The sequence below is a fragment of the Drosophila innubila genome, chromosome X (genome assembly GCF_004354385.1).
Source record: "Drosophila innubila isolate TH190305 chromosome X, UK_Dinn_1.0, whole genome shotgun sequence".
Classification (NCBI taxonomy): domain Eukaryota; kingdom Metazoa; phylum Arthropoda; class Insecta; order Diptera; family Drosophilidae; genus Drosophila; species Drosophila innubila.
Genome location: NC_047626.1, coordinates 28943088 through 28969301, shown reverse-complemented (window position 1 = coordinate 28969301; position 26214 = coordinate 28943088). Strand labels below are relative to the sequence as shown.

The following is a 26214-nucleotide window of genomic DNA, read 5'->3' as shown; positions in this document are numbered from 1 at the left end:
GTTGGTGTTGTTGCTGTTGTTGTGCATTGAATAAAAATTACAAAATCCAAATTAATGAGCTCTCAGTTGTTAAATTGGTTCAATAACATTTCAATTGCGTTGACATAATTTTAATTAAAATAAAATCGGTTACAACAACAACAACAGCAACAGCAACAGCAGCAACATCGCCAGCAACAACAACAACACGAAGGAGCTGTGTGAAAACACACAATGAATTTTAAGTGCAACGTCGCGACGTTGCGAGTTCGCTGAGCTGTCGAAATTGCCGCTAACGGGGTTAACCAACCAAACGACCAGTTAACCAGTTAACCAGCTAACCAGCTAAGTAAAGCTCAGCGCAGGGGGTCGCGATTTGCATTTAATTGCATTTACCAGGGCTGCATGCCTAATTCCCGCACCCTCACAAGAATAATGCCGAGCATGAGTCGAGTCAAAAGCACCTTCAAAATGTTCAGCAATAGCAACTGTTGCCGACTGTGACACTGCCTATAATTGCAATTTCAATTCCAGTTCCGACTCCAGTTCCAATTCCGACACTGACTCCGACTTTGAGTCGCATTCCAATTCCGAACGCACCCGGAAGCGATAGCGAAGCAACCCAATCGCCAGATAACTGACCATGTGCGCAAGAAGAAGTTAAATAAGACGGAAACAGGGGGAAAAATATATATATATAAAAGAATACAGTAAAAAAGTCACAGATCGTTGACGCACTTGCCATCATCCCCACCCCAACCCTGATCCCCACTCTTCTTCCCTTAAGCCAGCCACTTGCCCCTGAGCAGATTGCGGTGCTTGCATTGCAAATCGCTCGAAATCAGCACAAAAATTCGTACATACATTGCATACATTACGTGTACATACATACTCGTACATACGCACATACCTACTGGCTTACATATGTAAGTACATACAGACATACCCAAGATACCATCTGCATACATGCATGAATTACCGAGCTCAAGTGCGATGATATCAAACAAATCAAAAGAGAGACACTGCAAGAAAGACTTGTTCCAGATCAGCGACAGAGCTGTAACAGAATATGGATATTTCCTTAGAAAAGTCCACTGCCACCAAAAACTTAAAATTTATCAAAAATTCACATAACATGAAATTTTCTTCCGAATCGAATTTAAGTTACTTATTTAAACAATTCTCACCATTAAACCCACCAGAATGCAAATATCGTATTTTCAAGCCTCAAAAAGTTAGTGAAAATGCAATGAAAACACTTCAATTCTGATTAAATTACTAAAAAATAAAGAATATAATATATTAATTTATGCATGGGTAACTCAATTCTCAATAAAATCATGGAGAAATTTATATAACGTCCCGTCAAGTCACGTAACGTGTCATACTCAGGATAATAAAAAGAAAACGGGAAAAGGGTTTTAATAGAAGTAGCCTGAAAATTTAACTTATAATATATCAAATAATACTAAAAAAGTTTTATGCAAAAAGACTTTCTCATTTCGTACAGATTGACTTTTTTCGTGTTTTTGTCACATTTTGGGGTACGAATGTAACGTAATGGAGCTGTGAAAATGCAAATATCCTATACCTTTTAATATGTGTAAGTACAGGCTTAAATAGTATATACAATTGTTGATACAGTCGTACTCGTGCCCAAGTCCATTTCCGATCTAAGCGGAAGTGAGTCAATTTTTTGTGTTGTCGTTTATTTGCTATGAAATTTGCTGTGACAAATGCTTAAAAGCATCAGCTACAGCTATGCAGGGTTGTCAACTTATGCAAAGGTTGCGTTAATGAATTGACAATTAGTTTAATAGATTTACTTTAGCATTACTATTGGATTATTGAATTTCCGCAAGTTTCTTAATATTGTAATAATACAGGGATACAGGGTTGCCAGGGTAGCCGGGGTATTGCTAATAATATTTCAAATATTTTAAAATAAGATTGATGAGCTTTTGTTAGTTTCGTTAGACAGTTACAGTTTAGTAGAAATGGTTTCGACAAATACATTTAATTATTTAATTATTTTTACCCTAAGGAAAATAATTGGGGAGAGTTTTTAAAATATACCCTGTAATACTAGAAGGCTCAAAGAACTCCACTTGGTATTAAGCGATATATATAGATTGTTACTTCTCATTTTATAATATCGGTATCGATATATTTACGCAACATATATATAAAAATTAACATCGAATACGTTTATAAGAGCACATGCCAGTTCGGAATATTAAATTAAATAATTATTTCTTTACATATTTTAATACTATTTTGTTCATTTTGGTTGCTTTGAAATAAGACGTTTTAAAAATACTGCTGATTTTTAATCAGTCGAATACATGAAATAGTGTTGATAACCACATTTTTCAATTGATTTCGCTCTATAGACTCCGTATTAGCACAAAAGTCGATGTGCCTTCACGATATTATCGACAATATCATATTCAAAATATTCCACCGACTTACAGCACTGGTCTACAGGGTATGCAGCGTGCTCATAATGAACTTGAATTGATCGTTACTTCAACAAAAAAAAAAAAATATGGTGATTGCATCATAGAAATACTGTTAATAGCTGGGCTATATGTATGTTTAGATGCCTTCTCAAGAACAGCTGTATTACAGACATTTCGGAGTATACTATAGAGAGATACATTTCTAAGGGCATTTTAAGCACTATATTACAACAACTGAACTGGAAAAAATAAGTGAATAAGATGCGAAAAATATTAGCAATGCCTCTTTCTTTCGTTTTGTTTTTAAATTTAAACAAGCGGGTTTCGCCCCCTGGTCGCTTCGATCGCGGTGAGGTGCGGCTACAGTCGAGCACGCTCGACAGTAGGATACCCTGTGCCCAGGTACTCTGTACTAAAAGTTGATTTCGACCGATTGTTCCTATGGCAGATATATGATATTGGAAACTGATCTGAACTAATTAATGTATTATTCTATCAGTTTGGTTAAGTTATATCAAAAAACAAAAAAACTTTTTCATACTAAAACATCATTTTCGACCTATCGTTCCTATGGCAGCTATATGATCTGATCGAATAATCAAAATTAAGCTTGATCTGCTTTTGGTATTCAGGAACCTATATACCAAATCTTTAGCCCTTATAGTCTTTGAGATCGACTCTTTCAAACAGACGGACATATAGACAGACAGACGGACATGGCTCAATCGACTCGGCTGTTAATCATAAGCAAGAATATATATACTTTATGGGGTCTGCCTCGCCTCCTTCTGCCTGTTACATACATTTTGCCAAACACAATATACACTTTTTTGCCAATTTTTAATGGGACCAAAAGACTTACATATATATATAATCAGATAAAAAAAAGAATTGTAAATCTTATATTAATAAAACTACGTTGTCAGGGGTGTTCCAGTAATACAAACCAACCGAAATCCAAACAAAAAACTTTACATTATTGGTTCGTTTTTAATTGATTTAAATTTCTTGGTTACCCCTAAATATATTCAAACTGATTTCTTACATTTAGCACTCTCCTCCTGCCACTGCTATCAACTACACTTAAAAATAATAATAAGAAGAAGAAGAAGCAACAAAAATCAGTTTGTCGGCTGGTCAATTCATTAAATGTAACAATAATAGCAATTAGTTATCAATTAAGGCGTTGCATAAAATTAAATTAAATGCTGATTCAGTTGTAGTTGCAATTGTCGATGTCAATGCTGTGATTCTTCCTTCTTGGCAAAATGGGGTTATGCTATGACTAACTGCATTTATATGCATACATGTATAAATGTATATATTTATTTATATTTATATAAATTTTTTATTTTATCAGTTCGTTTTTGTAATTTAAATAAATTTATGCGCAAAAAGGTCAATTGCGTTCAAAATGTCAATAATTTGCTGCGGTTGTTGTTGCACGGTTATTGATATATTTTCATAGCTGTAGTTGTTGTTGTTGTTGCATATGTACTTGTTGTTGCTTTGCTGAACTGTCTCATACATATCGCATGCGACAATTTATTTATTGATTTACTTTACATTCCACAGCGACAACAACAACTGGGAACTAACTAAACACAAATACAGCTAGTGCCATCCTGCCAAATGTAACCCATAGCAAATATTCCCCCATTCCCATTGCTTTGCTGCACATTTCCATTTGCTTCACATGGCAAATGGAAACGTGTCAAAGGTGTTTGCAATTTTGCAGTCAATTGGCATTAATTGAGTGTGAACACAAAAATATTTTGTAAATCGTCATTTCATTCTACGAGTGTGTGTGTGTGTGTGTGTGTGTGTGTGTGTGTGTGTGTGTGTGTGCGGGGTGTGGACTGCCTCTTGGGTAGCTCTCACCGAGTGGCCACAAAATGTGTCGCGCAATATGCAAATTGATTTGCCGAACAATTCATTTGCAAAATGTGTTGCATAAGCCGCAATGAAAATTGAGGCCCAAATGGGAAGCTTTAAATGCAACCGCAATTGCCACATTTTTGTCGCAATTTTCACTAAGCCCAAATTTGTTTGTATGTGTGTGTGTGTATACATGTTTGTCTGCATTTCCTGCAAACTAACAAATACTTTACTGTTTTTTGTATCCCAATTGTAAAATGTTTTTTTTTTCGAAAAAAACTCGCCACAATTAACCCAAATTTTATAATGAATATTTTTTCATTTTAATATTGATTTAAATTTCATATTTACAATTTTTAGTTTTATTAAATGAAATGATAGCAAATGGTACAAAAATATAGAATTCGAGTTGTTGATAATTATCGAGATTATGTTTATAATCATCGGACTATTTACATTGCTCCTATAACGACTATAATTTATATGCAAAGTATATCGTAAACTAGTGGGCGGTTACTGTGCCCAGGTTCTCTGTACTGAAAGTTGATTTTCGACCGATTGTTCCTATGGCAGCTAAATGATATATGGAACCGAATTAAACCAAATTTGGTTAGAATGTACAAAACCAACTTAAAAACCAACTTTTGTTAAGATATCTAAAAAAACAAACAACTTTTTCATACTAAAAGTTGATTTTTGACCGATCGCTCGTATGACAGCTATATGATATAGTCGACCGATAAAGAAGAACTTCGGTCAAGATGGATAAAACTAAGTAAAATGCATATTCTATCAGTTTGGTTAAGATGTCTCAAATATCAAATAACTATTTCATACTAAGACTTAAGTTTCGATTGAGCGTCAAATTTGATCAGGATGTATAATACCAGCCCAAATGCATCTATCAGTTTGGGTCTGACATCTCAACAAACAAAAAACTTTTTCATGCTTCATGTGGTCCGATAAAAAAATAAAAATAAAAACAAACTTGATCTACAAATGGTATCAAGTTTGAATTCTCTAGATCTTATAGTCTCTGAGATCGACGCTTTCAAACAGACGGACAGACGGACAGACAGACGGACATGGTTCAATCGACTCGGCTGTTGATCCTGATCAAGAATGTATGTACTTTGGGGGTCTGCGACGCCCCCTTCTGCCTGTTACATACATTCTGCAAAACACATTTTACCCTTTATTTGCCCATTTTTAATGGGCTCAGGGTATAAAAATCAATAAGAAAAAATTTAAAAAAATTTCTTAAGTGAAAATTTCTAGCTTATTGTAAAATAAAAATTACAGCTACTGTTTTATTTTCATTAAGGCTATAGCTGAAAACGGAGCTGAAAGCTGAGAGGATAAAATAAAACTACTATACTTTAACTGCACTCATGCAAGTGCGAACTTTGAAGCGTTCAGTTCAGCTCGGTTTTATCCACCAAACATGTTTGATTTTATCATCTCCGTTTTCATCTCCGCTTTTTTCAGCTATAGTAGGCTAAGATCGAATTAGTTAGTTAGTTAGTCGTAGAATCACAAGTACATAACTTAAAATTGTTTCCAAATGATAATTTTAAGTACTTGGCCGTGGTGTACCTTTCTGTGAAAATGCCCATATGCTATGTTTATCATATTGTCAATAATTTATATGTCAAATGCTCAAAAGCCCCAACACTTGTCCACTCGATGCCCCTCAGAAAAACTTATGGATGTTGAAGTACCCTATCAATTTATTGTGGTGCGCAACTTTCACATGCTAAGCAAATAGAAATCTGTTAGATACTTCTTCATCTCAATTGATAGGCCAGCGAGAGGTATCGAGAGAGGTGAGTGAGAGAGAGAGGGAAAGAGAGACAAAAAATTTCGTTTAACTTAAATCTCAATTCAATATTGATTCGCAACACGTTCCACCCACAGTCCGGCGGTTAATTTGGCAATTTTCTATTATTACATGCCGCCCACAAAAGCAACCACAAATAACACGCACACACTCACACACACACACACAGCCCCGCTCACATTCATACACTAATCAAATATGGCACAAATAAAGGTTTGGCCTTGAATTTTGCGTAAATAAAAATAAAATAACATTTAATTTAAAAAATAATCGAGAAAGGCTGACATTTGGGCGCTCACGACCGCAATATACTCTGTACCTGTAGGAAACTAATTTAGAAATATGCACATACAGTCGAACCTTCCTAACTCGAATTACCATAATCCAAAGAATAAGTTTGACTTATGGAGACTTCGAGCTATGAAATTTTTTTTTTTTGAGTTTATGAAAAAAAACTTCAAATTCTTTCATGTTAAATTGTTATCATTTTAATTAATTTTTTTTTATACTGTAGGGCTTACAAGCTCACTTAAAGAAATAAAAAAGCCAGAAACTAGTGCCTGTAAACTCAAACATTCAAATTGCGAGCAGTTAAATAATTTTATTGTTTAAGTTAAACAAAAGTTCAAAGATTTTACTCTTATTTTACTATACTTTAACTTTTAAATTTTTTCTTATGCTATAAGTTAAACAGAATTTAAAAAATCGGAATTTAGGGTTTGATAATTTTTTTTATGTTATTTAAAAAAAAAGGCCTTCTACTGTATATTGATATATGTTTGTACGCTCTGTCTCGCTCACACGTTTTTTAATTTCTGCACACATTTTCTATTGATCGATCTTTATAAAACTTACAGAATCGATTCTGTTCAGTATTCTTCAAATACCTCAAAAGTTGAAATTATATTCGTTCAGAAATTTGTTTGCGAATTGTTTTTTATTTTTATTTTACTTATCGAAGTAGTTAAATATGTTAAATACTCTTGATTTGCATACTGAATGCAACATTTTAAGTTTGATGCCTCTAGTTGCTGTGATCGACTGATAATCATTTTGCACAAAGTTAGTATACACGTCGTACAGGGTATAAATCTGCCATAGTGGGGAAAAAAAAACAACAACAACAAGAAGGCATACAAATAATAAACAATTGTTTTCTCTTTTTTTTTTTTAAATTTATTTCGATGTTGTTGTTGTTCTTGTTGTTGCTGGCTGGTCACGAATCTCCGTTTGACTTTGTTTGCGCATTTTGTGGCCCTTTCATTGCGAAAATTACATAAAATACAATTGACAAAAACGCTAAATGGAATTCAAAGCAAACCAGCAGCAACAACAACAAAATCGACAACAACACTGAGCACGCATATTGTATTTGAATTCATAAAACATGAAATTGAAATTAAATTTGATTTAATTTGCGATAGCTCGAAATGCATTTCATCAATGCAAATGCAGCTTTTTTTAATTAGTTAGCTAATATCCAAGGGGCAGCAAAGCGGGAAAGAGGAGTGGGAGGGGAAGGGGGAGGGGGGGCGAGGGCTAAAAGGTGGCGGGTTTTTCACGCATCGATTCGGGTTTTTGCCCCAAGGCCAACTGACGAACGGGGGAGAGACCCAAATGTAGCTGCGTTTCTGTTTCAGTTCCGCTGTTTTTGGGGGGAGGGGGAGGGGGAGTCCGCTAAAGCCGCTGTTCATGTCCGTCCGCATGTTGCCAAAAGTTGTGCGAGTGTGCGTGTGTTTATGTGTTTTGTGTATGTTTGCTTTTTATGATTACTAAATCTACTAATTGGTCTGGCATTTTATGGTAGTCTGTCATTTGTCATGCGCTCTGTTTGCTCCCAACCAGCCATAGTCTGACTGCCTTCCCTTCCCTTCCCTTCCCTTCTCTTATTCTTCTTCCCTTCCTCCAGCCATAAATTTAACAAAGTTTTGGCCATACATTCAATCTGTAAAAAGGGGCAACGCCTTTTTTACTACCTCAAAATGTTGATCTGTTCCGCAATCACACTCTCTTAAGATTTCAATTGAAATTTTAGACTGGAATATGTCGTGAGTTATAAAAAGTGTCGTTAAATTATATATATAAATAGAATTATACGAGTAATAATAGTCGAATTTACTACATGTTTATATTTTTAGCTTAGTTCTTTCCCCTTTTTGAAGGGGGAATTATAGTTTCCCTCCTCTTAACTTTGCTCCATTTTATGCTAAAAAAAAGAATAGTTGTCGCCAAAGTTATCGTCAAGTTCAAGTATGTGTCTCCATCTCTCTCTTGCTGTCTGCTTTCTCTGTCTCTCTGTCTCTCTGTCTGTCCGTCTGTTTGTCCGCCCTAACAAAATTGATGTGTCTCCAGTCGACCTTATCGATGCTTATCGGTCGACCGTCAGACAGTTGCTCACTCTCAGCTCGGTTTATGCAATGCAATTAGACGCCGTCCATTTGTGAGGTGTTCACAATAATAACACACACACTCGCACACTCACACACACACTCACACACATATGAGCATGTGAATTTGTTAAGTTTGTTTCACATGCACTTGCTGTTACTTACTAGTATTGTTGTTGCTGCTGCTGCTGCTGTTGCTTGTCATGTTGCTGCTGACGTTTGTTTGTGCAGCGCATTGTGTGCTGTCTGTCTATCTTTAGAATTTGGCCAGACAATGGCCAGCAGCAGTAGCAGTAGCAACATCCAGCTGGAGCCGCAGCACTCGCGAGCTGTCTAACACTTTGATAAACCACAGACACCCAACAACAACAGTAGCAACAGCAGCAACAGCAGCAGCAACAGCAACAACAACATCATGGGCAACAACGTCGATCATAAAGCCCGCCGATTTATGTGCATATCTGCTTGCCATAGTTGACAGCAACAAATACAGAGATAGAGAAGCCGATACAAAGATACAACACACGCTCACACACAGATTGAGATAGAGATACAGATAGAGATACAGATACTGCGAGATAGACGACAGATAGACGAGCTGCAGCCAAATCAAACACGGTCGCTGGGTTTGTTGGTCGCCCGGTTGTTGGTCTGCTGATCTTGCAACTGCCGCTCAGTAGTGACAGCGACAGCGGCGTCGGCGTCAGCGTCAGCGTCTGACATTGACAGCGTTAATTGAATTGCAAACAGCAGAGCACATCGATGTTGTTGTTGTTGTCGTTGTCGTTGCTGAAATGCCAAACGATAGCTTCTTTTAGCCTCTCCAGTTGCAGCAAAACTTGCAATCGGAATCGAAATTGGATCGATTATTCGCAACAAGTTCAAGTCACCACATACGTATCTCTCTTTCTCTATTTTTCTCTCTCTCTCTCTCTCGTTGGCTGACCAATTACTGACCTATGCCATGTTCGCACATGTATCTCACAGATACATTGGCTGACAGCGATAACAGCAGCATTTCCACAATGCTAATCGCTCTATGCGCAGACTAGATTAACAATTAGCCGGAAAAGCTGAATGACATTTGTTCATGCAGCAGTTCGATCTATCTACATCTCTGTCTTTATTTACTTTATCTCGATATGTATGACAGCCAAAGATCGTGTTCAAGTATTTGACTTTCTATCTTCATTAAACAAAAACCAGACAACAATATGTCGTTTTGGCAAAAGTATTTAGTACATAATGTTGTAAGAAAACATAGACACTGACAGCGTCGAATATTTAATTATCGATAAGATGCTGTGGGCAAAAAGCTATCAAAAATAAAATCTATGATCAAATTGACGAGTATCGTGTAATGAAGTTTTAAGAACTTATGGCTATACTTTAATAGAACACATTTAACTATTTTGCCAGGATCTCATTATTGTTTTAGATCGATATATTTCTATTTGTTAAGTTCCTAATAGCCACAAAAGTTTATTCAAGTTTCAATTCTGATGAGTTCTCGTTATCGTTATCGTTACATCGGTGTTGATTGGCACAATCGTGAATTGTAGATAAAAAATATGAGATATAAGAACTTACGGAAACGATTTGATTGACATAGTTGATATATCTATAACATAAAGATTTTATTCCATTGTATAGAATTTCGCAGCTATGAATCAGTATAAGTTCATATCAGATTTGTAGATAAAATATACGAAAATATGCAACTAACTAAGTTAATCGATAAATTATCGATATAACACGCTTTCAATACATATAAAAGCTATACCAATAGGCTAGTAGCAAGTTAATAAGCAAATGACAAGCACTTTTTTCTACCAATTAATTGTTTCCCATTTATCGATTACTTATCGATTGCCGCTTTTAAGCCTGGGCATCATTATGTCACTGTAAAAAACTCATCCCAAGGATTGACTGCAGTTGGGAGCTACAAGTGGAACGCGACAGTCGTTTAAACAGTCGGTTGGTGTCTTATCAACTGAATGCAACCCAATGGGGCAAATACCCTTGGCCAGATCAAGTGCAGCTTACCGCAGTGCATGGCAAATACCATAGTCGCATCAAGGTATCTTTGCTTGCCGTTGCGTTCTTATCAGTTATCAGTGTGCGCACACACTCTGCCAAATATACAGATACAGATGCTTTTCTCAGATACTTTTCACCTTGTCGCTGCGATAAGAGTCGCTGCTGTTGCAAGGACGCGGCACGTACGCGCGTGAGACTTGAGCTACTCTCTTATCACTATCGTGCTCTCTCTCTCTTTCTCATTCTATCCCAGTCTACGACTGCGTAACTGTAACAATTGTATCTATCAGATACGTTTAGCACAATAAACTGCTGTTGTTGTTGTTGCTGTTGCTGTTGCTGTTGCTGTTGTGGCTCAAGGCTGCAATGAGTGCGCAGGTAAGTGACAAGTGCGTCTACCTGTCCACACCTGCCACCTTCCACGTTCCACCTTCCACAATTCAATGCCTCCATCTATTTGCATGTGTGTGTGTGCGTGTGTGAGTGTGTGTGTGTGTGTTTGTTTATCTGAGTTGCTGCTTCTGGTGTGTGGCAGGATCGTTGCATTGCTTTCGTCAACAACAACAAGTGGCAATGATTTGCCGCCAAATCAACAAGAACAACAACAACAACACCAACAACTGCTCGAGCTCTTTGGGTACCTCCTTCTTCTTCTTCTCCTACTTTTCTTCCTCTACTTTTCTTCCTCTTCCTTTTCTTTTTTTTTCAATTTGCCATGCGATCATATATAATCGCCGATATTGTGGCCATAAATTGTTGCGCTTGTTGCCTGCAACACAGCTCAGTTGCCGCTGTTGTTGTTTGTTGTTTGCTGTTTGTTGCTGTTGTTGTTGTTGTTGCTGTTGCAGCGGCTTCTTCTTGTTGGCTGTTGCGTAAGTTTATCTTTTACTTTTTTTTTCCGGCTGCTCATCTGTCTATCTGTCTTTCTGTCTGTACTCAGTTAGTCCGTTTGTTCTTTGCTCTTTCTACTTATACACTCTCTCTCTCTCTCTCGATCTCGGTCTCTCTTGCTCGCCCTTCCTCTCTCTTTCTCCAGCTCTCTGTGTGTAGTTCTTGCTGCTCTCGGCGTATGTTTTGGTTCGGTCAGCGTCGTCGTCGTCGTCGTCGTCTTCTCGGCGATTTGTACGTCTATTAGTTGATACGAAATTTTCGTGTATTTTCTACTCAGTCTGCATTCAGATCTCCAGCTAAACAAGTCGAATAACGCGCCCAAAAACATAAAAATACTTCAAGCACTTGCAATAATATTTTTTAAAAGAAATAATTTCGAAAAAGAAAAGAAACGCTTTTTATTTTACATATTATTTTGTGTTGTGTCTTGTGTCTGCTGTGTTGTTCGTGTTGTGAAATGTTTTGGCAATGCCAGTTTCAAGTTTGTAATTTAACAGCTTATACCAAAGACAAGTGTGAGATACAGCTAGAGCTACAGCTATAGTTTGAGATACATTTTGTTTGTTAGCCACAAAACCTTGCACTAATTGGATACACTTAACTGCTGCTGCCGCCTGGGGCTAACGCCTTGGATCTTCCATATAAACAACAAGTAAGTGAACGCAAGTCCAGCCAAATGTCTGTGTGGGGAAAATGTGGAATATCTTTATCGGTTTTTGAATTGAATTAATAGTTTGAGTTTGAGTTTGAGCTTGAGTTTTCCGATAAATGACACACTTGCTTATTAAATGTGAGCAAATTGAAAATGTGTTGAAAAGATTGCAAATTAAATCTGAAAAGATACAGATACATTTACAGCTACAGCAATGGATACAGATACAGCTTGTGGAGTCTGTAAGGAAAGAGAGATACATTTGGTTTGAATGGAAGACAAACGTTGTCTTAGGAGTGTTTTGTAAATACAACGACAGAAAGTACAATAGCCTAAACGTAAGATACAGAGGAAGAGAGATAGAGAGAGGACAGGGGACAGGGGACAAGGGAAAGAGTATAGGAAGCTAGCTCACAAATGGTTGCAGCTTGAGGAAGCTTCGGGTTCTCACGGACTAGCAACCTGTTGGGCTGCCTATAGAGTTGGGGGAAACATTTCCCATGGCTGGCAGCTTTCTGCTTTTCCTGCCTTCCTATGCACGGAATGGGGATGGCGATGGGGATGGAGAGGTGGTCAGAGGGGGCTTGGAGGTTATGGAGGTTATAGGATTGGGGAGGGGGTGGAGGTGGAGGTGCAGAGGGTCATCTCCAGCCTTGAGATCTTCAAGTTCTACCACACTTTAGCATTGTGAATGTAAATGTGAATAAGGCAACAAGAAAATGAAAAGCACATGCAAAACAATCAACAGCCGCAATAACAATAACAAAATTTCATGCCACCAACATTTTAACGTGTCTCGGTGTGTGTGAGTGTGTGTGTATGTGTGTGTTTGTCGGTGTGTGCTGCAAACAGTAACAGAAACAATTACAATATGAACAAGTGGCTGCCAAAAAAAAGATCCCCTACGTTTCGCTTGGCATGCGGGAATAACCATCAATGATGACTCGATACAAAAACGGAAAAACAGAAGCTGATAAATATATATTTTTTTCAATTCATACCTCTTCTTTAACTCTTTCCCCCAATTCAATGCATACGCTTTACGAAATACCAAAAATCTCTATATATCAGAATTAGTTGCCGTCAAACAAATTAGCCTCACTATCTTTGGTTGCCTCTAATCGCATCTTATGCAAATGAAGAGGACAGAGAAGATTGGTATTACACTGGTAAAAATTAAGAACCCTTCTAGAAGTCACAAAAATTCATTTTTATAAAATTAATAGCTTGAATAAAATTTATATACATTGAAATTGATCATATTTCATAATGCAAGTATTTCTTTTATGAACATTACAAATAAAATGGAAAATAATTTATTCTAGTTGTATATCAATGATTGAAAATATCTTTAAAATTACAAATGAGCTGCCAGTTAAATATAGCTTCTTTTTTTTTTTTAATTTTTTCAAGATGTTATCTATAATTTAAGACTATTAAAAAGTTTCATGACTATTTTTCCGTTTTAATTGCTGTTTATAAATTCCTATTTAAATTGTTAGGAAAGCAGACACTGTTTATTTGATTTATGGAAATATTTTCACTTAATAAAATTTTCTCTTAAGTTGATATTTGTATTTTCTGACAAATATACACAATTTTCTTCAATAAAAACTGTTTGTTTTTTTTTGAGTGTAGTGAAATATTAGTCATAGTTTCGGCTTATAAATGAAGTGCTTAAAATTAAGAATGCATTGATATGAAATAGAATTTAAGTAGAGCGTTTAAGATTCGACTCTCCCTCTGTCTTTTTTTCACTCTCTCTCTCTCTCTTCGTGTCTCCTTCTTTCCCAATGTCTCTGTTGAGAACTTGTTGTTTTGTTTGATTGGTTCTTGGCGGTAATTTGCGCTCTTGTTTGTTCAGTGTGGTTGTTGCCTTTTCATTTCAATTGAGAGCTTTAATTTCGTGCCTCGCTTCGCAGTTGCCGGGTTTTTGGCCTGGCCTAAGTGCGACTAAATGTAAATGGATTCGAATGCGTTTTTATGAATTCGGCACGCGTCTGCGTGCGCATTTCACAGCTACAGTTTAAGTCCGTCCGTCTCAGTGTCCATCTGTGTGTGTGTGCGTGCTTATGTGTGTGAGTGTCCACAGTGCCAACTGGTTGTAAGAAGCAGGCACACCCACTTCCACACCCACACCCACAAGCACACCACATACCCCAGTCCACAACCATTATTCACCACTCTCCCCTCCCTCTCCCTCTCCCTTTCCCTTCCCCACCCACCCTCACTCGCTCTGCCAAGTGTCATAAACAATGTTCAGCTGGTCAGCAAATCAAATTTGTGCCCCAAAAAAGAAAAGAAAATTACTGAAATCGAAACAAAACCCGCTGCCAAATAGCCATAACTCAATATCGTCTGCCGTTTTGCGGATCATTTTCCAAGTGCCCCTTCAGCTGTTTGTTTTGCAATTGTAATCGCTCCCCACCCCCCTCTTGAGTGGGGCAGGCAAGAGCTTTGCCACCTGCCGCTGCCACACTCAACAGCAGACGCTGCGTGCTAAATGAAAAAAAAAAAAAAAAAAAAAATCTAAATCAAAAAAATTCCAAAGAGGGGGGAAAACTATTCGTTTCTCACGCCTTATGAACGCATTTTCACACGCAACGCGGTTTTGTTTAGAAAAATCAATTTTTCAATTTTTTTAATTTGTTCAATTTTCATTCATAGTTTTTTATGATCAGGCACGTAGGCCATTATCAAATGAATCTCTCTCTCTGAATCTCTTTATATATTGTGTATATGTGTCTGTTCATATACATATAGAAATTGCTAATGGCTGATGATCTTAGATCATGCCTCATTTAGATGCAATTCCCCATGGCTGCAAATTGAACAAACGTTGTCGATTGTCTTCGAGTATTTTATTTGATAAGTTGATAGTTTTGCTCAGTTTTCCTTATGGAATTTAATAGAATTGTCAGGGAGATGATGTCAGCTAGCAAGACTGAGAGAATTGTCCCAATTGACTTATCGAATATCGAATGAAAAAATATATATATTATAATTATAATTATTGTTTTTTTTTAGCATTTAGTTAATGCGCATGCAAGTCTTCTCTTATAGTATACATATTATTATTGATTTGTAGAAATCAAAATTGATTTATTTGCAAATTAATTCATCTATTGAGTTGTGGCAAATTTCTATCAAGTATTTCCTGAGCTGAGGCTAATAACAATGCTGTCTGTCTGTCTGTCTGTCTGCTTGTGCTGATCTCATGGATCTTGGCATCGGTTCGATTGCCTTCAAGAGTTACTTTTAGTTAATTGCTGTCGATCAGTTTCGTCGATAATTGCAGGTGACAGCCAAGCAGCCAACCAGGCAGTCCGGTAACAAAAACCAAAAACAGTCAACAGGTAGCTAAAAATAGCCAAAACTCTGTTCGTGGCAAGTTTCACTTTCCACCGTTGCAGATTGCAGGTTGCAGGTTGCAGGTTGCATGTGTATTAATAAGCCGGTAGTTAAACAGTTTACCTGAACTGTAACGGTTCTTAAGTCTGTTGCCAACAACAACAACAACAACGGCAACAACAACAACATCGGCAACAAGTGGCAACCACTTGGCGTCTAGTTGGCCATTGACTTTGGGACGCCTTTTGGCAACTTGGCCAAGTTGATCAGCTAGCAAGTTGTTGTTTTTGTTTTTGTTTTTGTTTTTCCCTCTGCTTCTGAGTGATTGTTGAGTTGCCCAGAACTTGTATTATTGTTGTTGTTATTGTATTTGTGACTGGCAAAGCAGTTAAACGACTATGGAAACTAAGTGACACCACTTGAGGCAAGAGTCAGAGCAACACCGCCCGCATCAGCAATAAATAAACCACAAGGGAGCATTACAATTGCCTGTTGAACTACTCCGAACCCTGAACCACTCCACTGTGGTTACCTCTTTGCTGTTGTTGTCGTTGTCGTTGTCGTTGTCGCCTGTGTTGTTGCAGCAACACCAGCAACAAGAACGGGTAGCAACTTCTTTTTTTTTTTTGTTCTCTTAGTATTTTATTTCATTTGTTTAGCCGACAGTTTTGCATTTTCAATTTTTACGACTCTGTTGAGGCCCAACAACTGGTTGATACTCGTGCTACTTACAGTTAATACCTAGAGCAACAACAGCAAGAGCAACAGCAACATCAATCCACGTGCGTAGGCAACAACATTGAAACCAGATTCGAAATACATTCGTTCATTTGGAACGATTGTATAATTCTTGGCCAGACATTGACATACTCGCAGTTAAATCTTTGTGTGGCTCGCTGAATGCATAATAAGCCACTTCTAATGGCAACCACAACAACCACAACATCAACAACAAGAACAACTGCAACGGGTTGCTAACTGACAAGGCAGTTGCTGCTAATTGGACTTCGTTGATCATCCAGCCGCAATACACTTGACTAATTGAATGCTCAACAGTTTCTGTTCCACTCTCGAGAAATCCAATTACAACTAAGACAATATTCTAGACAAGTCTCTCTCTCTCTCTCTCTCTCTCTGTGTGTTTGTCTGTCTCTCTGGAGGTTCCTTCCCGCTTGATGCACTCGAATAGTAAACGTTCTTCTTTTTAGTTGCTGATGATCTCACTTATGATGCAATTGCCTGGCGGCAACTATTGATCAATCTAATACTAGTTCCTGAAATTAAGCTGTAATTTCCCCCAAAAAAATACTTTAAACCAAGAAATTAAATAGAAACAAATATAGGTTACGATTTCGGTTTCGTTACTTTCCGAAAAAACTCTTTCGGTAAAAGGTTTTATTTCAGTGTAGATCCTTTTCCTGCTCTAAATTAAATGGAGTAATTACTTGAAACTAAAAAAAACATAATGTTGGTAAAATGTGGAGCTTTGGACACTTTGAGATCAATAAAGCTTGTGGTTGAGCTTTCAGTGGTTGAGCTTCCAGTCAATTGAAGAGTAACTTTAAGTTCGGACAAAGAAGTAAATCAAGTTTTTTTTTTTGCAGTCTTTGGTAGAAAAGTATATGAAATGAGGAGCCTCTAACTCGTTAAGAGTATAAATAAAACGATATAATGAATTTCATTAAATAGTGTTAAAGGTAGAGCCTTACGATTCATTTGATTGAGCTTTAAATGAGCTTAAGTATCAGTCTAAAAATTTTCTATAACCATTAACTGACAGAAAGCTAATGAGATTTGCAAAAAAAAATTTGAAAGTCATTTTATTCAACAGACACTTTCGGCTAATGTCATCACTGATTTAATTCAATAACTATTTGGAATATTCAACTAGAAATATTAATTATTAAATTATAGCTCGACTATTTCAATGAATTGCGCGCTGTTGAAACTGTTGAACTTTTCGCTGCATATACGATTAATTTGGCTTAATCATTTATTTTATTTACTCACCTCTTGACCAAAATGTGAGCCAGGCGAATGCTGCTGAGAGAGAGAGAGACAGGAAGAGAAAAAGAAAGAAAAAATGAAAAATATTTATAAAAATTGTTGTGCGAATATTGTAAAAACATTAAGCGACCTGACCTGAGCCTCATGTCCGAGTGCTGACAGAGATTATGGCAAGCATACACACACACACACACACACACACAGATACAGACAGACACACACAGATACACACATGTTGATTTTGATAAGCATGGACAGATGAGGATGAGTATGAGGATCAGATTGTGGATGTGGATGTGGCATTCCGCGGGCAGCATTCAACGCACACACACGCACACACACACCCACACACACATAAAAAATGGCAAATGAATAGCAGGACACACACACTCACTTGTTGTGGTTGTTTGTGTTGTTGGTGTTGTTTTGCAGGATGCCGGATTGGATTGAATCATTGAATTGAATTGAATACGTGCGAGCACGAAACAGAGAGCATAACTACGTGTCCCTTGCATGTTGTTGTTGTTGTTGTTAGTGATGGTGATGGTGTCGTTGTTGTTGTTGCTAGTGTTGCTGTTGCTGTCTTGGTGTTATGTATTAGCAGCATGTCAATGTGTGATGCCTGGAATTATGTATGTACAAGCACCCGAGGATTTCCCATATCTGTCCTCATCTCAACTTAGTCCGTCCGTCCGTCTGTCCGTCCGTCTGTCCGTCTGAACAGATGGGATCACACGCGTTAAAGGCATCAAATGTTGTCCGAAAAAGCAGAGCACATCAAAAAGATGGGCAACAACATAAAAACCGTAAAGAGGAGAAAGCAAACAAAACAACAACAAATAACTCGAGTCGAATGTTGTCCATTGGAGGATCCTTTAAACGTGGCCCCAAATTGACATCAGTTGCTGATTTTTAATTAAAAATTTGCGACGTGTGAAGTTGATTTCAATTTGGAGGGAGGTTTCTCTGACAACTGACAGATGAACACATACAGAGCTACTAAGATACAGAGATACTGAGATACAAAGATACAAAGATACAACAACAAAGCGAACAGTCCAGCTGTTTGGTTGAGTTCGCTTAGAAGATGATTTATAGAAGGCTTCATGTTCGTGACTGACCACATGACTGGACAGACAAGTGCGGGGTGTGGTGAGCGGGGGAGTGGGAATGGAGCGGGGCAGTGGGAGTTCAGCTGATTCGCTGAAATAACAGTTGATGCCCCGTGACAGGGCACAACACACGGAACAGGAACTGCAACTGGAATAGGAACTGGAACAGGAACTGAAACAGGAACTGGAACAGGAACTGGAAGTGCAAGAGGATGAGTAACAACACAAACAACGACAGACAACAACAGTCATCACATGTCAGCCACATTCACACTCATATTCACATCCAAAATGGATGCACTCGCTTCATAAATATAGATTAAATAGCCGAGATATGCTGGATCCCTGTGTATAGTATATAGGATATCGAAGCAGTCAATTGAAATGCCAGACACAAATATTTTGTACTGGATAATGCACTTTTCGATATGAGAATTAGCTCAATTGGGTAGTGAATGCATTCACGAGTGCCTACAATTGTCAATGAATAGTCATGAAAATGAAGACAGCTTTAATGAACAAACTCACTTAAATGAATCATTTAATTTGTCTTCTTATAGTTATTCATACTAATGAGTGTTTTTCTGCATAATTCGTTTATCTAAATGAAATGTGAATGTATTCAGTCATTTTAATGGAAGAATTACTAGTTCTACATTTTATTTGCTTACAATTAAAAGTGATTCATTATGATTGATTCCCCTTCAACTAGATTGATGCATATTTTTTTTTAATATAAATTAAAGTTCATATTTTCAATAGTACATTTTCCCAATTATGCATTTTTCGTTTAACTTTTTGTGCACTTCGAACTTCTATAATTGAATTTTCATGCAGTGACTTTTTCCTCTTAGCAGACAGAAATTGGAAACTCATGCGTTTTTTGCCGATATACTATAAATTGCATTTTTTTTCATCACACTTTCTGTTACGCATATTAATTACACTGCATAATAAGTTGCAAATATAAAATTCAAACCATCATTACTAACAAGTTTGTCAGCAGTTAAAAAATCGAGTGTAATATGATTTAAAATAAAATGACTGATTATTTCAAAATATATATTTGTACCAATATCATTTCTAAATAATTAATAAAATAAAATTTGTTTTACAATAACTGTGTAACTAATAATGGCACATATAGTATGTACCAAACATGAGTAACTGTAGACAACTCTATAAATAGTTTGCTCATTGTTTGAATTATCTCCAAGTCCATTAATGTATTATATGAAGGGTGCCAGGCTTATTTACTACAAAGTAAATTATGTCAAACAGTAGCAATTGATTCTTTTTAAGCGGCTACCCTTCCACACCCCACCTCTCTGTTCCCTATCTGCTTTTCCTACCTACTCTTTAAAACTCCTCCACCTACCCCTTTACGCCATTCAATCCAAATGCTTTGCCCCCCTGCTGTGTTTCAATTGAATTATGAAGCACTTCAAGTGCTGCGGGTGTCAAAGTCATTGTCTTATATAATACCGTTATGACATTAACCTTATCAACCGCATACAGAGTGTGTGTGTGTGTGTGTGTGTGAAGAGGTACTTGACATTCATATAAGCATTAAACACGCACAGCCCAAAAAAGCAGAGCAAATAAACATCGGACAGAGGACAGCGTCCAGTTTTATGACCGATACTCGGAGTCAGGCCCACTAAAAAGCTATTAACAAGTTATAATGACAACAACAACATCAGCCATAAACTTGAGTGCAACAGTTGCAGACAGCAATGGGAAAAGTCGCGGTTGCAATGTGCCACACTTGAACTCATAAATTCTAAGAACCCGCAGATAACCTACATATATCGCCCTCTCCCTTCCTCTCACTCTCCCTCTCCCTATCCCTCTCAGTCTCTTTATAAATAAACAGTGTGCGTGCTTGCAGTGTGTGTGTGTGTGTGTGTGTGTGTGTGTATGTGCTTAAGCCAAGTGCAACATCAACAATGAGTGCTGCTGCTGTGGCAGCAACAAGTTGATGCAGTTGTTGTGCCTGTTATTATTATTGTTGCCATTGATTATGACAACACCGATGACTGATGTGAGTTATGTATGTATGTGCATCTTTATGTGTGTGTGCCACCGTCGATATACCCATTAAAACATTAAAACGATGCCCAAGCTCACAATCTTTGTGTGTGACGACAACGACAACAACCGCCGACGCCGACGCCAGCGCACAGTGGTACAAAAAGTCATAAATTGAGACAAACAAAAATTAAACAAATTAAGAAAAGATAAATGATATTATTTAAAGCACCAAATATACGGTTGGACGAAACCAGCTAATTATTTCATTATAATAATGCAACATTATATTACACTTATTTTATTATTTTCAAGAATTATTTTTTTTTGTTTTTCAAGAATGTAATATTTTTGTTAAAAATTACATTATATTTTTTTCTTTTTTTTAACAAAGTAAACTGCTCATAAAATTTTTATTGGTGAAGCTTTTCTATTATATTGACTTAAAAGGCAATAATAAACTGAATTTTTAAATTATTATTAAAAATAGGGAGAGCTTTCTGGTACATAAGTTCACTATAGTAGAAGATTGACAGAACAAAATAAATTCAACATTAAATGAGTAATTTGTTTTTAAAATATTGCGGCTGTCAGAAATTCACTTCTATTTCCACTTAAAAGCAATTCCAAATTACTAGTTAAAATACAGTAGCATGTCACTTTAACAAAACTAAATTGTTGTTCCTTGTTGCGAGTGTTAACTGTAGTTTAGTTCTCAGTAAGAGTAAATCCCTGAAAACTCGCATAATAATTCATTCATTTCTAACTAAGAAGAGAGAAGACAGAGAATGATAAATATATATATTTCAAGGCTGTAAACTGGTTCTGAACCGGACCTAGCTGAACCGGTTCGGATCCGGTTTTTAAGCAATCCGAACCGGATCATGAACCGAAAACTTGATGTTGTATACTCCGTGAACCCGAACCTGCACCGAAACCATTTCTTAAATAAAATGTTCGACTCGAAAAAAAATAATTTAAAAAAAAATTACAAATCTCGACAACTCGATTATCGTGAAAGCGACGATATATCGAGTTGATTGAATCGATTTCCAGGAAAACATCGACAACTCACTGGAGTTTGTTCATCGTAGTTCATTTGCAGAACTAAATGATCTACAATCGAAACTTTTCTTGGAATTTAGTGCTTATCAAGAAGTGAAGTGCATTTAATCGCGCGGAAACAACACAAGTTTACTTAAATTATAATATAACATACAAATTGTAAGACTATTATTTAGACTATTATAAAATTATATATATTTTTTTTTAAATTTACTTTGATATAAAAATCAAGAAAAATGATATACAAAAAAATATTTGGTTTGCACATAATTTAACCAAGGTTCGAACCCAAACCTTGGGCTTAAGAGGTATATAAATTGGTATGCGAACCGAACCTAAGACTTGCTCTATGGTTCGAACCATCGAACCGAACCTGTACCAAAATTTGGGTGATTTGCAGCCTTGATATATATATATACATATATATATACTCTATATTATAGAGAGAGTTAGGCAGAGAGAGATAATGGTTTGAAGTTGACAAATGCTGCTTTATGTGTGCCACTGTGGCAAGCTTTGTGTGCGGTCGGGGCACAAACACAAAACAACAAACCGGTATTGTGCCACATGCCACAAAGAGAACGTTAAGTTGCAACATGGGGGGCAAGAACACACAGCGAAGGGGCATAAAAGGGGTAGCTTATACCTAGAAAACTTGGCCACATTTCAGAGTCATCATAGTAATCCTCCCATTTTATTTCCATCTCTGATTGCAGCGATCGAGAGCTGCAATAAAGTAAGCGAAGAGGATTGGTAACGCTACAGCTGAAGGATTGCCGCCATGGCAACGACAACAGCAAAAGCAACAGCAACAGCAGCAACAAGGAGGTGCATGCAACCAATGTTGCTGTTGCACACTTTGCTGGCGCTGACGGCGCTGCAGATGATGCACAGCAGTCTGAAGGGAAGTGGCGTTGAGGCGCTGCCAATCACCTCGAGACCCATCGAGGGAAATGCCCAACTTCTGGCCTGGGAGGAATGGCAACGATTGTCGCCCGACCAGCGAACCCTAGAGAAGGAGAAGAAGGTGACGGCCAAGTCGATATTTACGCTGCCCTTCCGTCACTGTCCGCCGGGCCACAAACAGTACGGGGAGCGTTGCATACCGCAAATTAACATTGATCCCACCGATCTGGTGAAGCAGGAGTTGCTCGAACTGATTGGCGAGGGAGATGCCGGCAATGGCAGCCCAACTGGCAACACGGACTATGACTACAGTGACAGCGAAGGCGACAACGACAGCGATGAACTCATCTTCAATGTGCCCCTTGTGCCACTGATGCAAACGGGGCAGCTGCCAACGTTGCCAAGTCCTCCAGGCGCTGCTGCCGAGGATCAGGCCTTGCCCAGCGAGGATGCCCCCTTGAAGTTCAACATATTCGAGAATAAGTATCCCACGGCAATGGAGACTTCGCTGCAGCCCGAGCCTGCACTGAATGCAACAGTCGCGACAACAACAGTTGCAACTGGCACGGCAACAGCAACAACCACGCCCATGCCAACGATAGCAACCATGCGTGGAGATGCCCTAAAGACACAGAGACAGAGACAGCGGCAGCCGGATAATCGTATCGCTGAGCAATTTGATGATCTACAGGCTGATGCCAGCTATGCCATGCCAAGTACAACCTCCCTCAGCATTCCCAGCAGCAACAGTGACGCATTTGGCCACATTGGCAACATTGAGGCTATTGTGTTGTCCGCGAGTTTGCCGTTGCATGAAAAGTCCTCGGTTCAACTGGTGACGAGTTCCAGCGAGGCAAATGTGAATCTGAATCACAATTTGAATGCAACTGCGAATGCGAATGCGGATGTAGATGAGTTTGTCGAGAAGGAAACGGAGGCAGACACAGAGGCAGAGACAGAGGCAGAGACAGAGGCAGAGACGTCGGCGCAGGCCTTGGCGCAATTGCTCAAGGCCGACACATTGCTGCCGGCCTTTGGCAGCAGCTTGGATTTGTTGCCGCCGTTCAGTCATCGTCGTGTCTCGCCGCTGCTCAGCGCCGATTTGGACGATGGCGATGAGACGGCGGCCACGGATATGGCACCAACAGGCGATGCTGTTGCCGCTACGCCCACAACAACGACAACGACAGCGACAGCGACAACAGAAGCAAAAGTCGAAGCAGGAAAACAACAGGATGAGGATGAGGAAGAGGGCGAGAAAGAGCTAGATGAACGAGACGAAAATCGACTTGTCTTGAAAAAATCGAAAGTGCAACCGGTTCAGCAGAGTTCCACTGTCGCCACAACAACAGCAGCAGCAACAACAACAGAAACCGAAACAGCAACAGCAACAGCTACGGCAACAACAATAGCAGAATCATCATCAACAACAACAACAGCATCTTCCACAGCAGCAGCAGTAGTGACAACAACAAGTACAACAACAGCAGCAGCAACTGTTGCTGCCGCTGCCGCTGCTGCTGCTGCTGAAACCAAAGTTGCTGCTATACATCAAGATGCCAATGGCAATGCGAGAGATGATGACCGGTTTTATTATCAGAATTCTGGCAGCAATGTTGCTGGCAGCAGCAGCAGCAGCAGCATCACAACAAGTACGAGTACGAGTACGAGTTCAGCTGTTGCCAGCAGCAATGTGGACGGTGACTTGGATGTGCTGAACTATATGGCATCCAGTGACAATTTAATGACAAATACAATTGGTGGACAGGGCGACAGTGAGAAGGCGGCAAGTGAAATGAATTTCGAACAAGAATTGCGCATTATAAACGAGCTGGTTAAGGGCAAATGGCGATTATCGCAGCTGCAACAGCAGCAACAGTTGAACAACACTAGCAACACTAGTACAGCAACAAATGCAATTATAACAACAACAGCAGCAACAACAAATCTGGAAAGTAGCTCAGAAGCAACTAGCACAACAGCAACAGCAGCAGCAGAAGCAACAGCAGCAACAGCAACAACAGCAACAGAGAGCACTACCTTTTGGTCAAAGTTGATGCCAATGCTAAGCTACAGCACAACAGAAGCAACCACAGCAGCAACAGCAGCAGAGGAAACAGAAACAGAGACAATAACGTTAGCAACAGAGACAGGCAATATTGCAGATAGCTCAACAACAGCAACAGCAACAACAGCAACACATTTAAGTATTAATACAAATCGTAGCAATAGAAATAGTAAAATAACTCGTATAGATAGTATAGTTGAATATCCCACAACAACACCAATAACAACAGCGACAGCAACAACACCTGCAACAACAACAACAACAGCAACATCAGCAACGCAAACAACCAACAGCAGCAGCACTGATGATGGTTATACACCCTTTTGGTGGCTGCCAAATCTTGGACTGCGTCTGGATCGCCAGGTAGATGAGAACGGCGAGGATCGTTCATTGTTGTTGCGCTTCTTTAGGACATTTCGTGCTGGCAACACGTCAACAACATCAGAAACATCAACAACATTGCCGTCGCGTCGCTAAATGTTGACATTGCAGCAAGTTCTATGCATTTCTTAGGCAATCTCTTAGCAGCTCTCGCAAATGTCGAGAGTCGCTGGAGCTCATCAGGCACATGGGGCAGATTGGGCAGAAGGGATTGCTGTCGCGCCACGTGCCACATGCCACACGCCACATGCCACGAGTCGCATGCTGTATCGATGCCGACGGCAACAACGTTTCAATTCAATGTTGAAGTCTGTTTTAATCAGTTGCAAATGGCGTCAAACTGTTTCCCCACCTCCCCCCCCCCACACTACTCAAACTTATGATATAATTATTTAATTATAATTTTAAACATTATCTGTGTAATTCTGTATGTAAATATGTTTATTTTTTTTTTTGTCAATATTCTGTCAACAATTTCGTTTCAACAATTATTATTATTCTAATTATAAATTAATATTTTTTTTTTGCCATGTTATTCAAATTGCTGCATCTTTTAAGTTGTTGATTTAATTTTAATAGTTTTTTTTTGCGCTTTTTACAAGTACAATAGTTTTATTTATGGGCTCATGTGGGGCACAAGCACGCCAGCAACATGCCAACTGTTGCTGCTGCTTCTGCTGTTGCTGTTGCATACCTTAGCAATATTTAATTGTGATTATCTAAAGTTATAACTAGTTTTTAGTACGCATACACGCACACACACAATATTAATTATTACGATAGAAACTGTATCATAAATCATTTTGCAAATTGTGTTTACTTTTCCCAACTTTACCCTATGTAATACGTGTAATAATATTATATTATATATTTTTTTTTTTTAATGTAATGCATCGTTGTAATTGTCTCTGTGTATATATCATATGTGAAAGGCCATGGTTATAGATCTTTTAATCGAAGGAAAGAAAGAGAAGAGTTGCTTTGCTGCTCAAGAAACATTTTCAAAGATATACGAGTATAAATAATAAACACAACTATTATTAAGCGTAATATTTATGCTATCTAAAAATAACAAATATTATTGTAAACTTATTGTAATGCATGTACATAGTTATAAATCTGAATTTTTTTTTTTGTTGGTGTCTTAAACAAACGAGAAATAGA

The 26214-nt window shown here is 38.2% G+C and overlaps 2 protein-coding genes across 2 annotated transcripts in view; one reads left to right on the top strand and one right to left on the bottom strand.

Moving 5' to 3' along the window:
- The window catches only part of LOC117793984 (chaoptin), a 74968-nt gene extending 57444 nt beyond the window's left edge, over nucleotides 1–17524 (bottom strand). Inside the window, exon 1 of the mRNA XM_034634449.1 lies at nucleotides 17491–17524. The gene's annotated coding sequence lies outside the window, so the exon portion shown is untranslated. The remainder of the gene's footprint in view (nucleotides 1–17490) is intronic.
- Nucleotides 11904–26214, top strand: LOC117793685 (protein folded gastrulation). The gene is made up of 3 exons (XM_034634072.1): nucleotides 11904–12129; nucleotides 22412–23796; nucleotides 24877–26214. The coding sequence occupies exons 2-3, from the start codon at nucleotides 22477–22479 to the stop codon at nucleotides 25144–25146; spliced, it is 1590 nt and encodes a 529-aa protein (XP_034489963.1). The 5' UTR covers nucleotides 11904–12129; nucleotides 22412–22476; the 3' UTR covers nucleotides 25147–26214.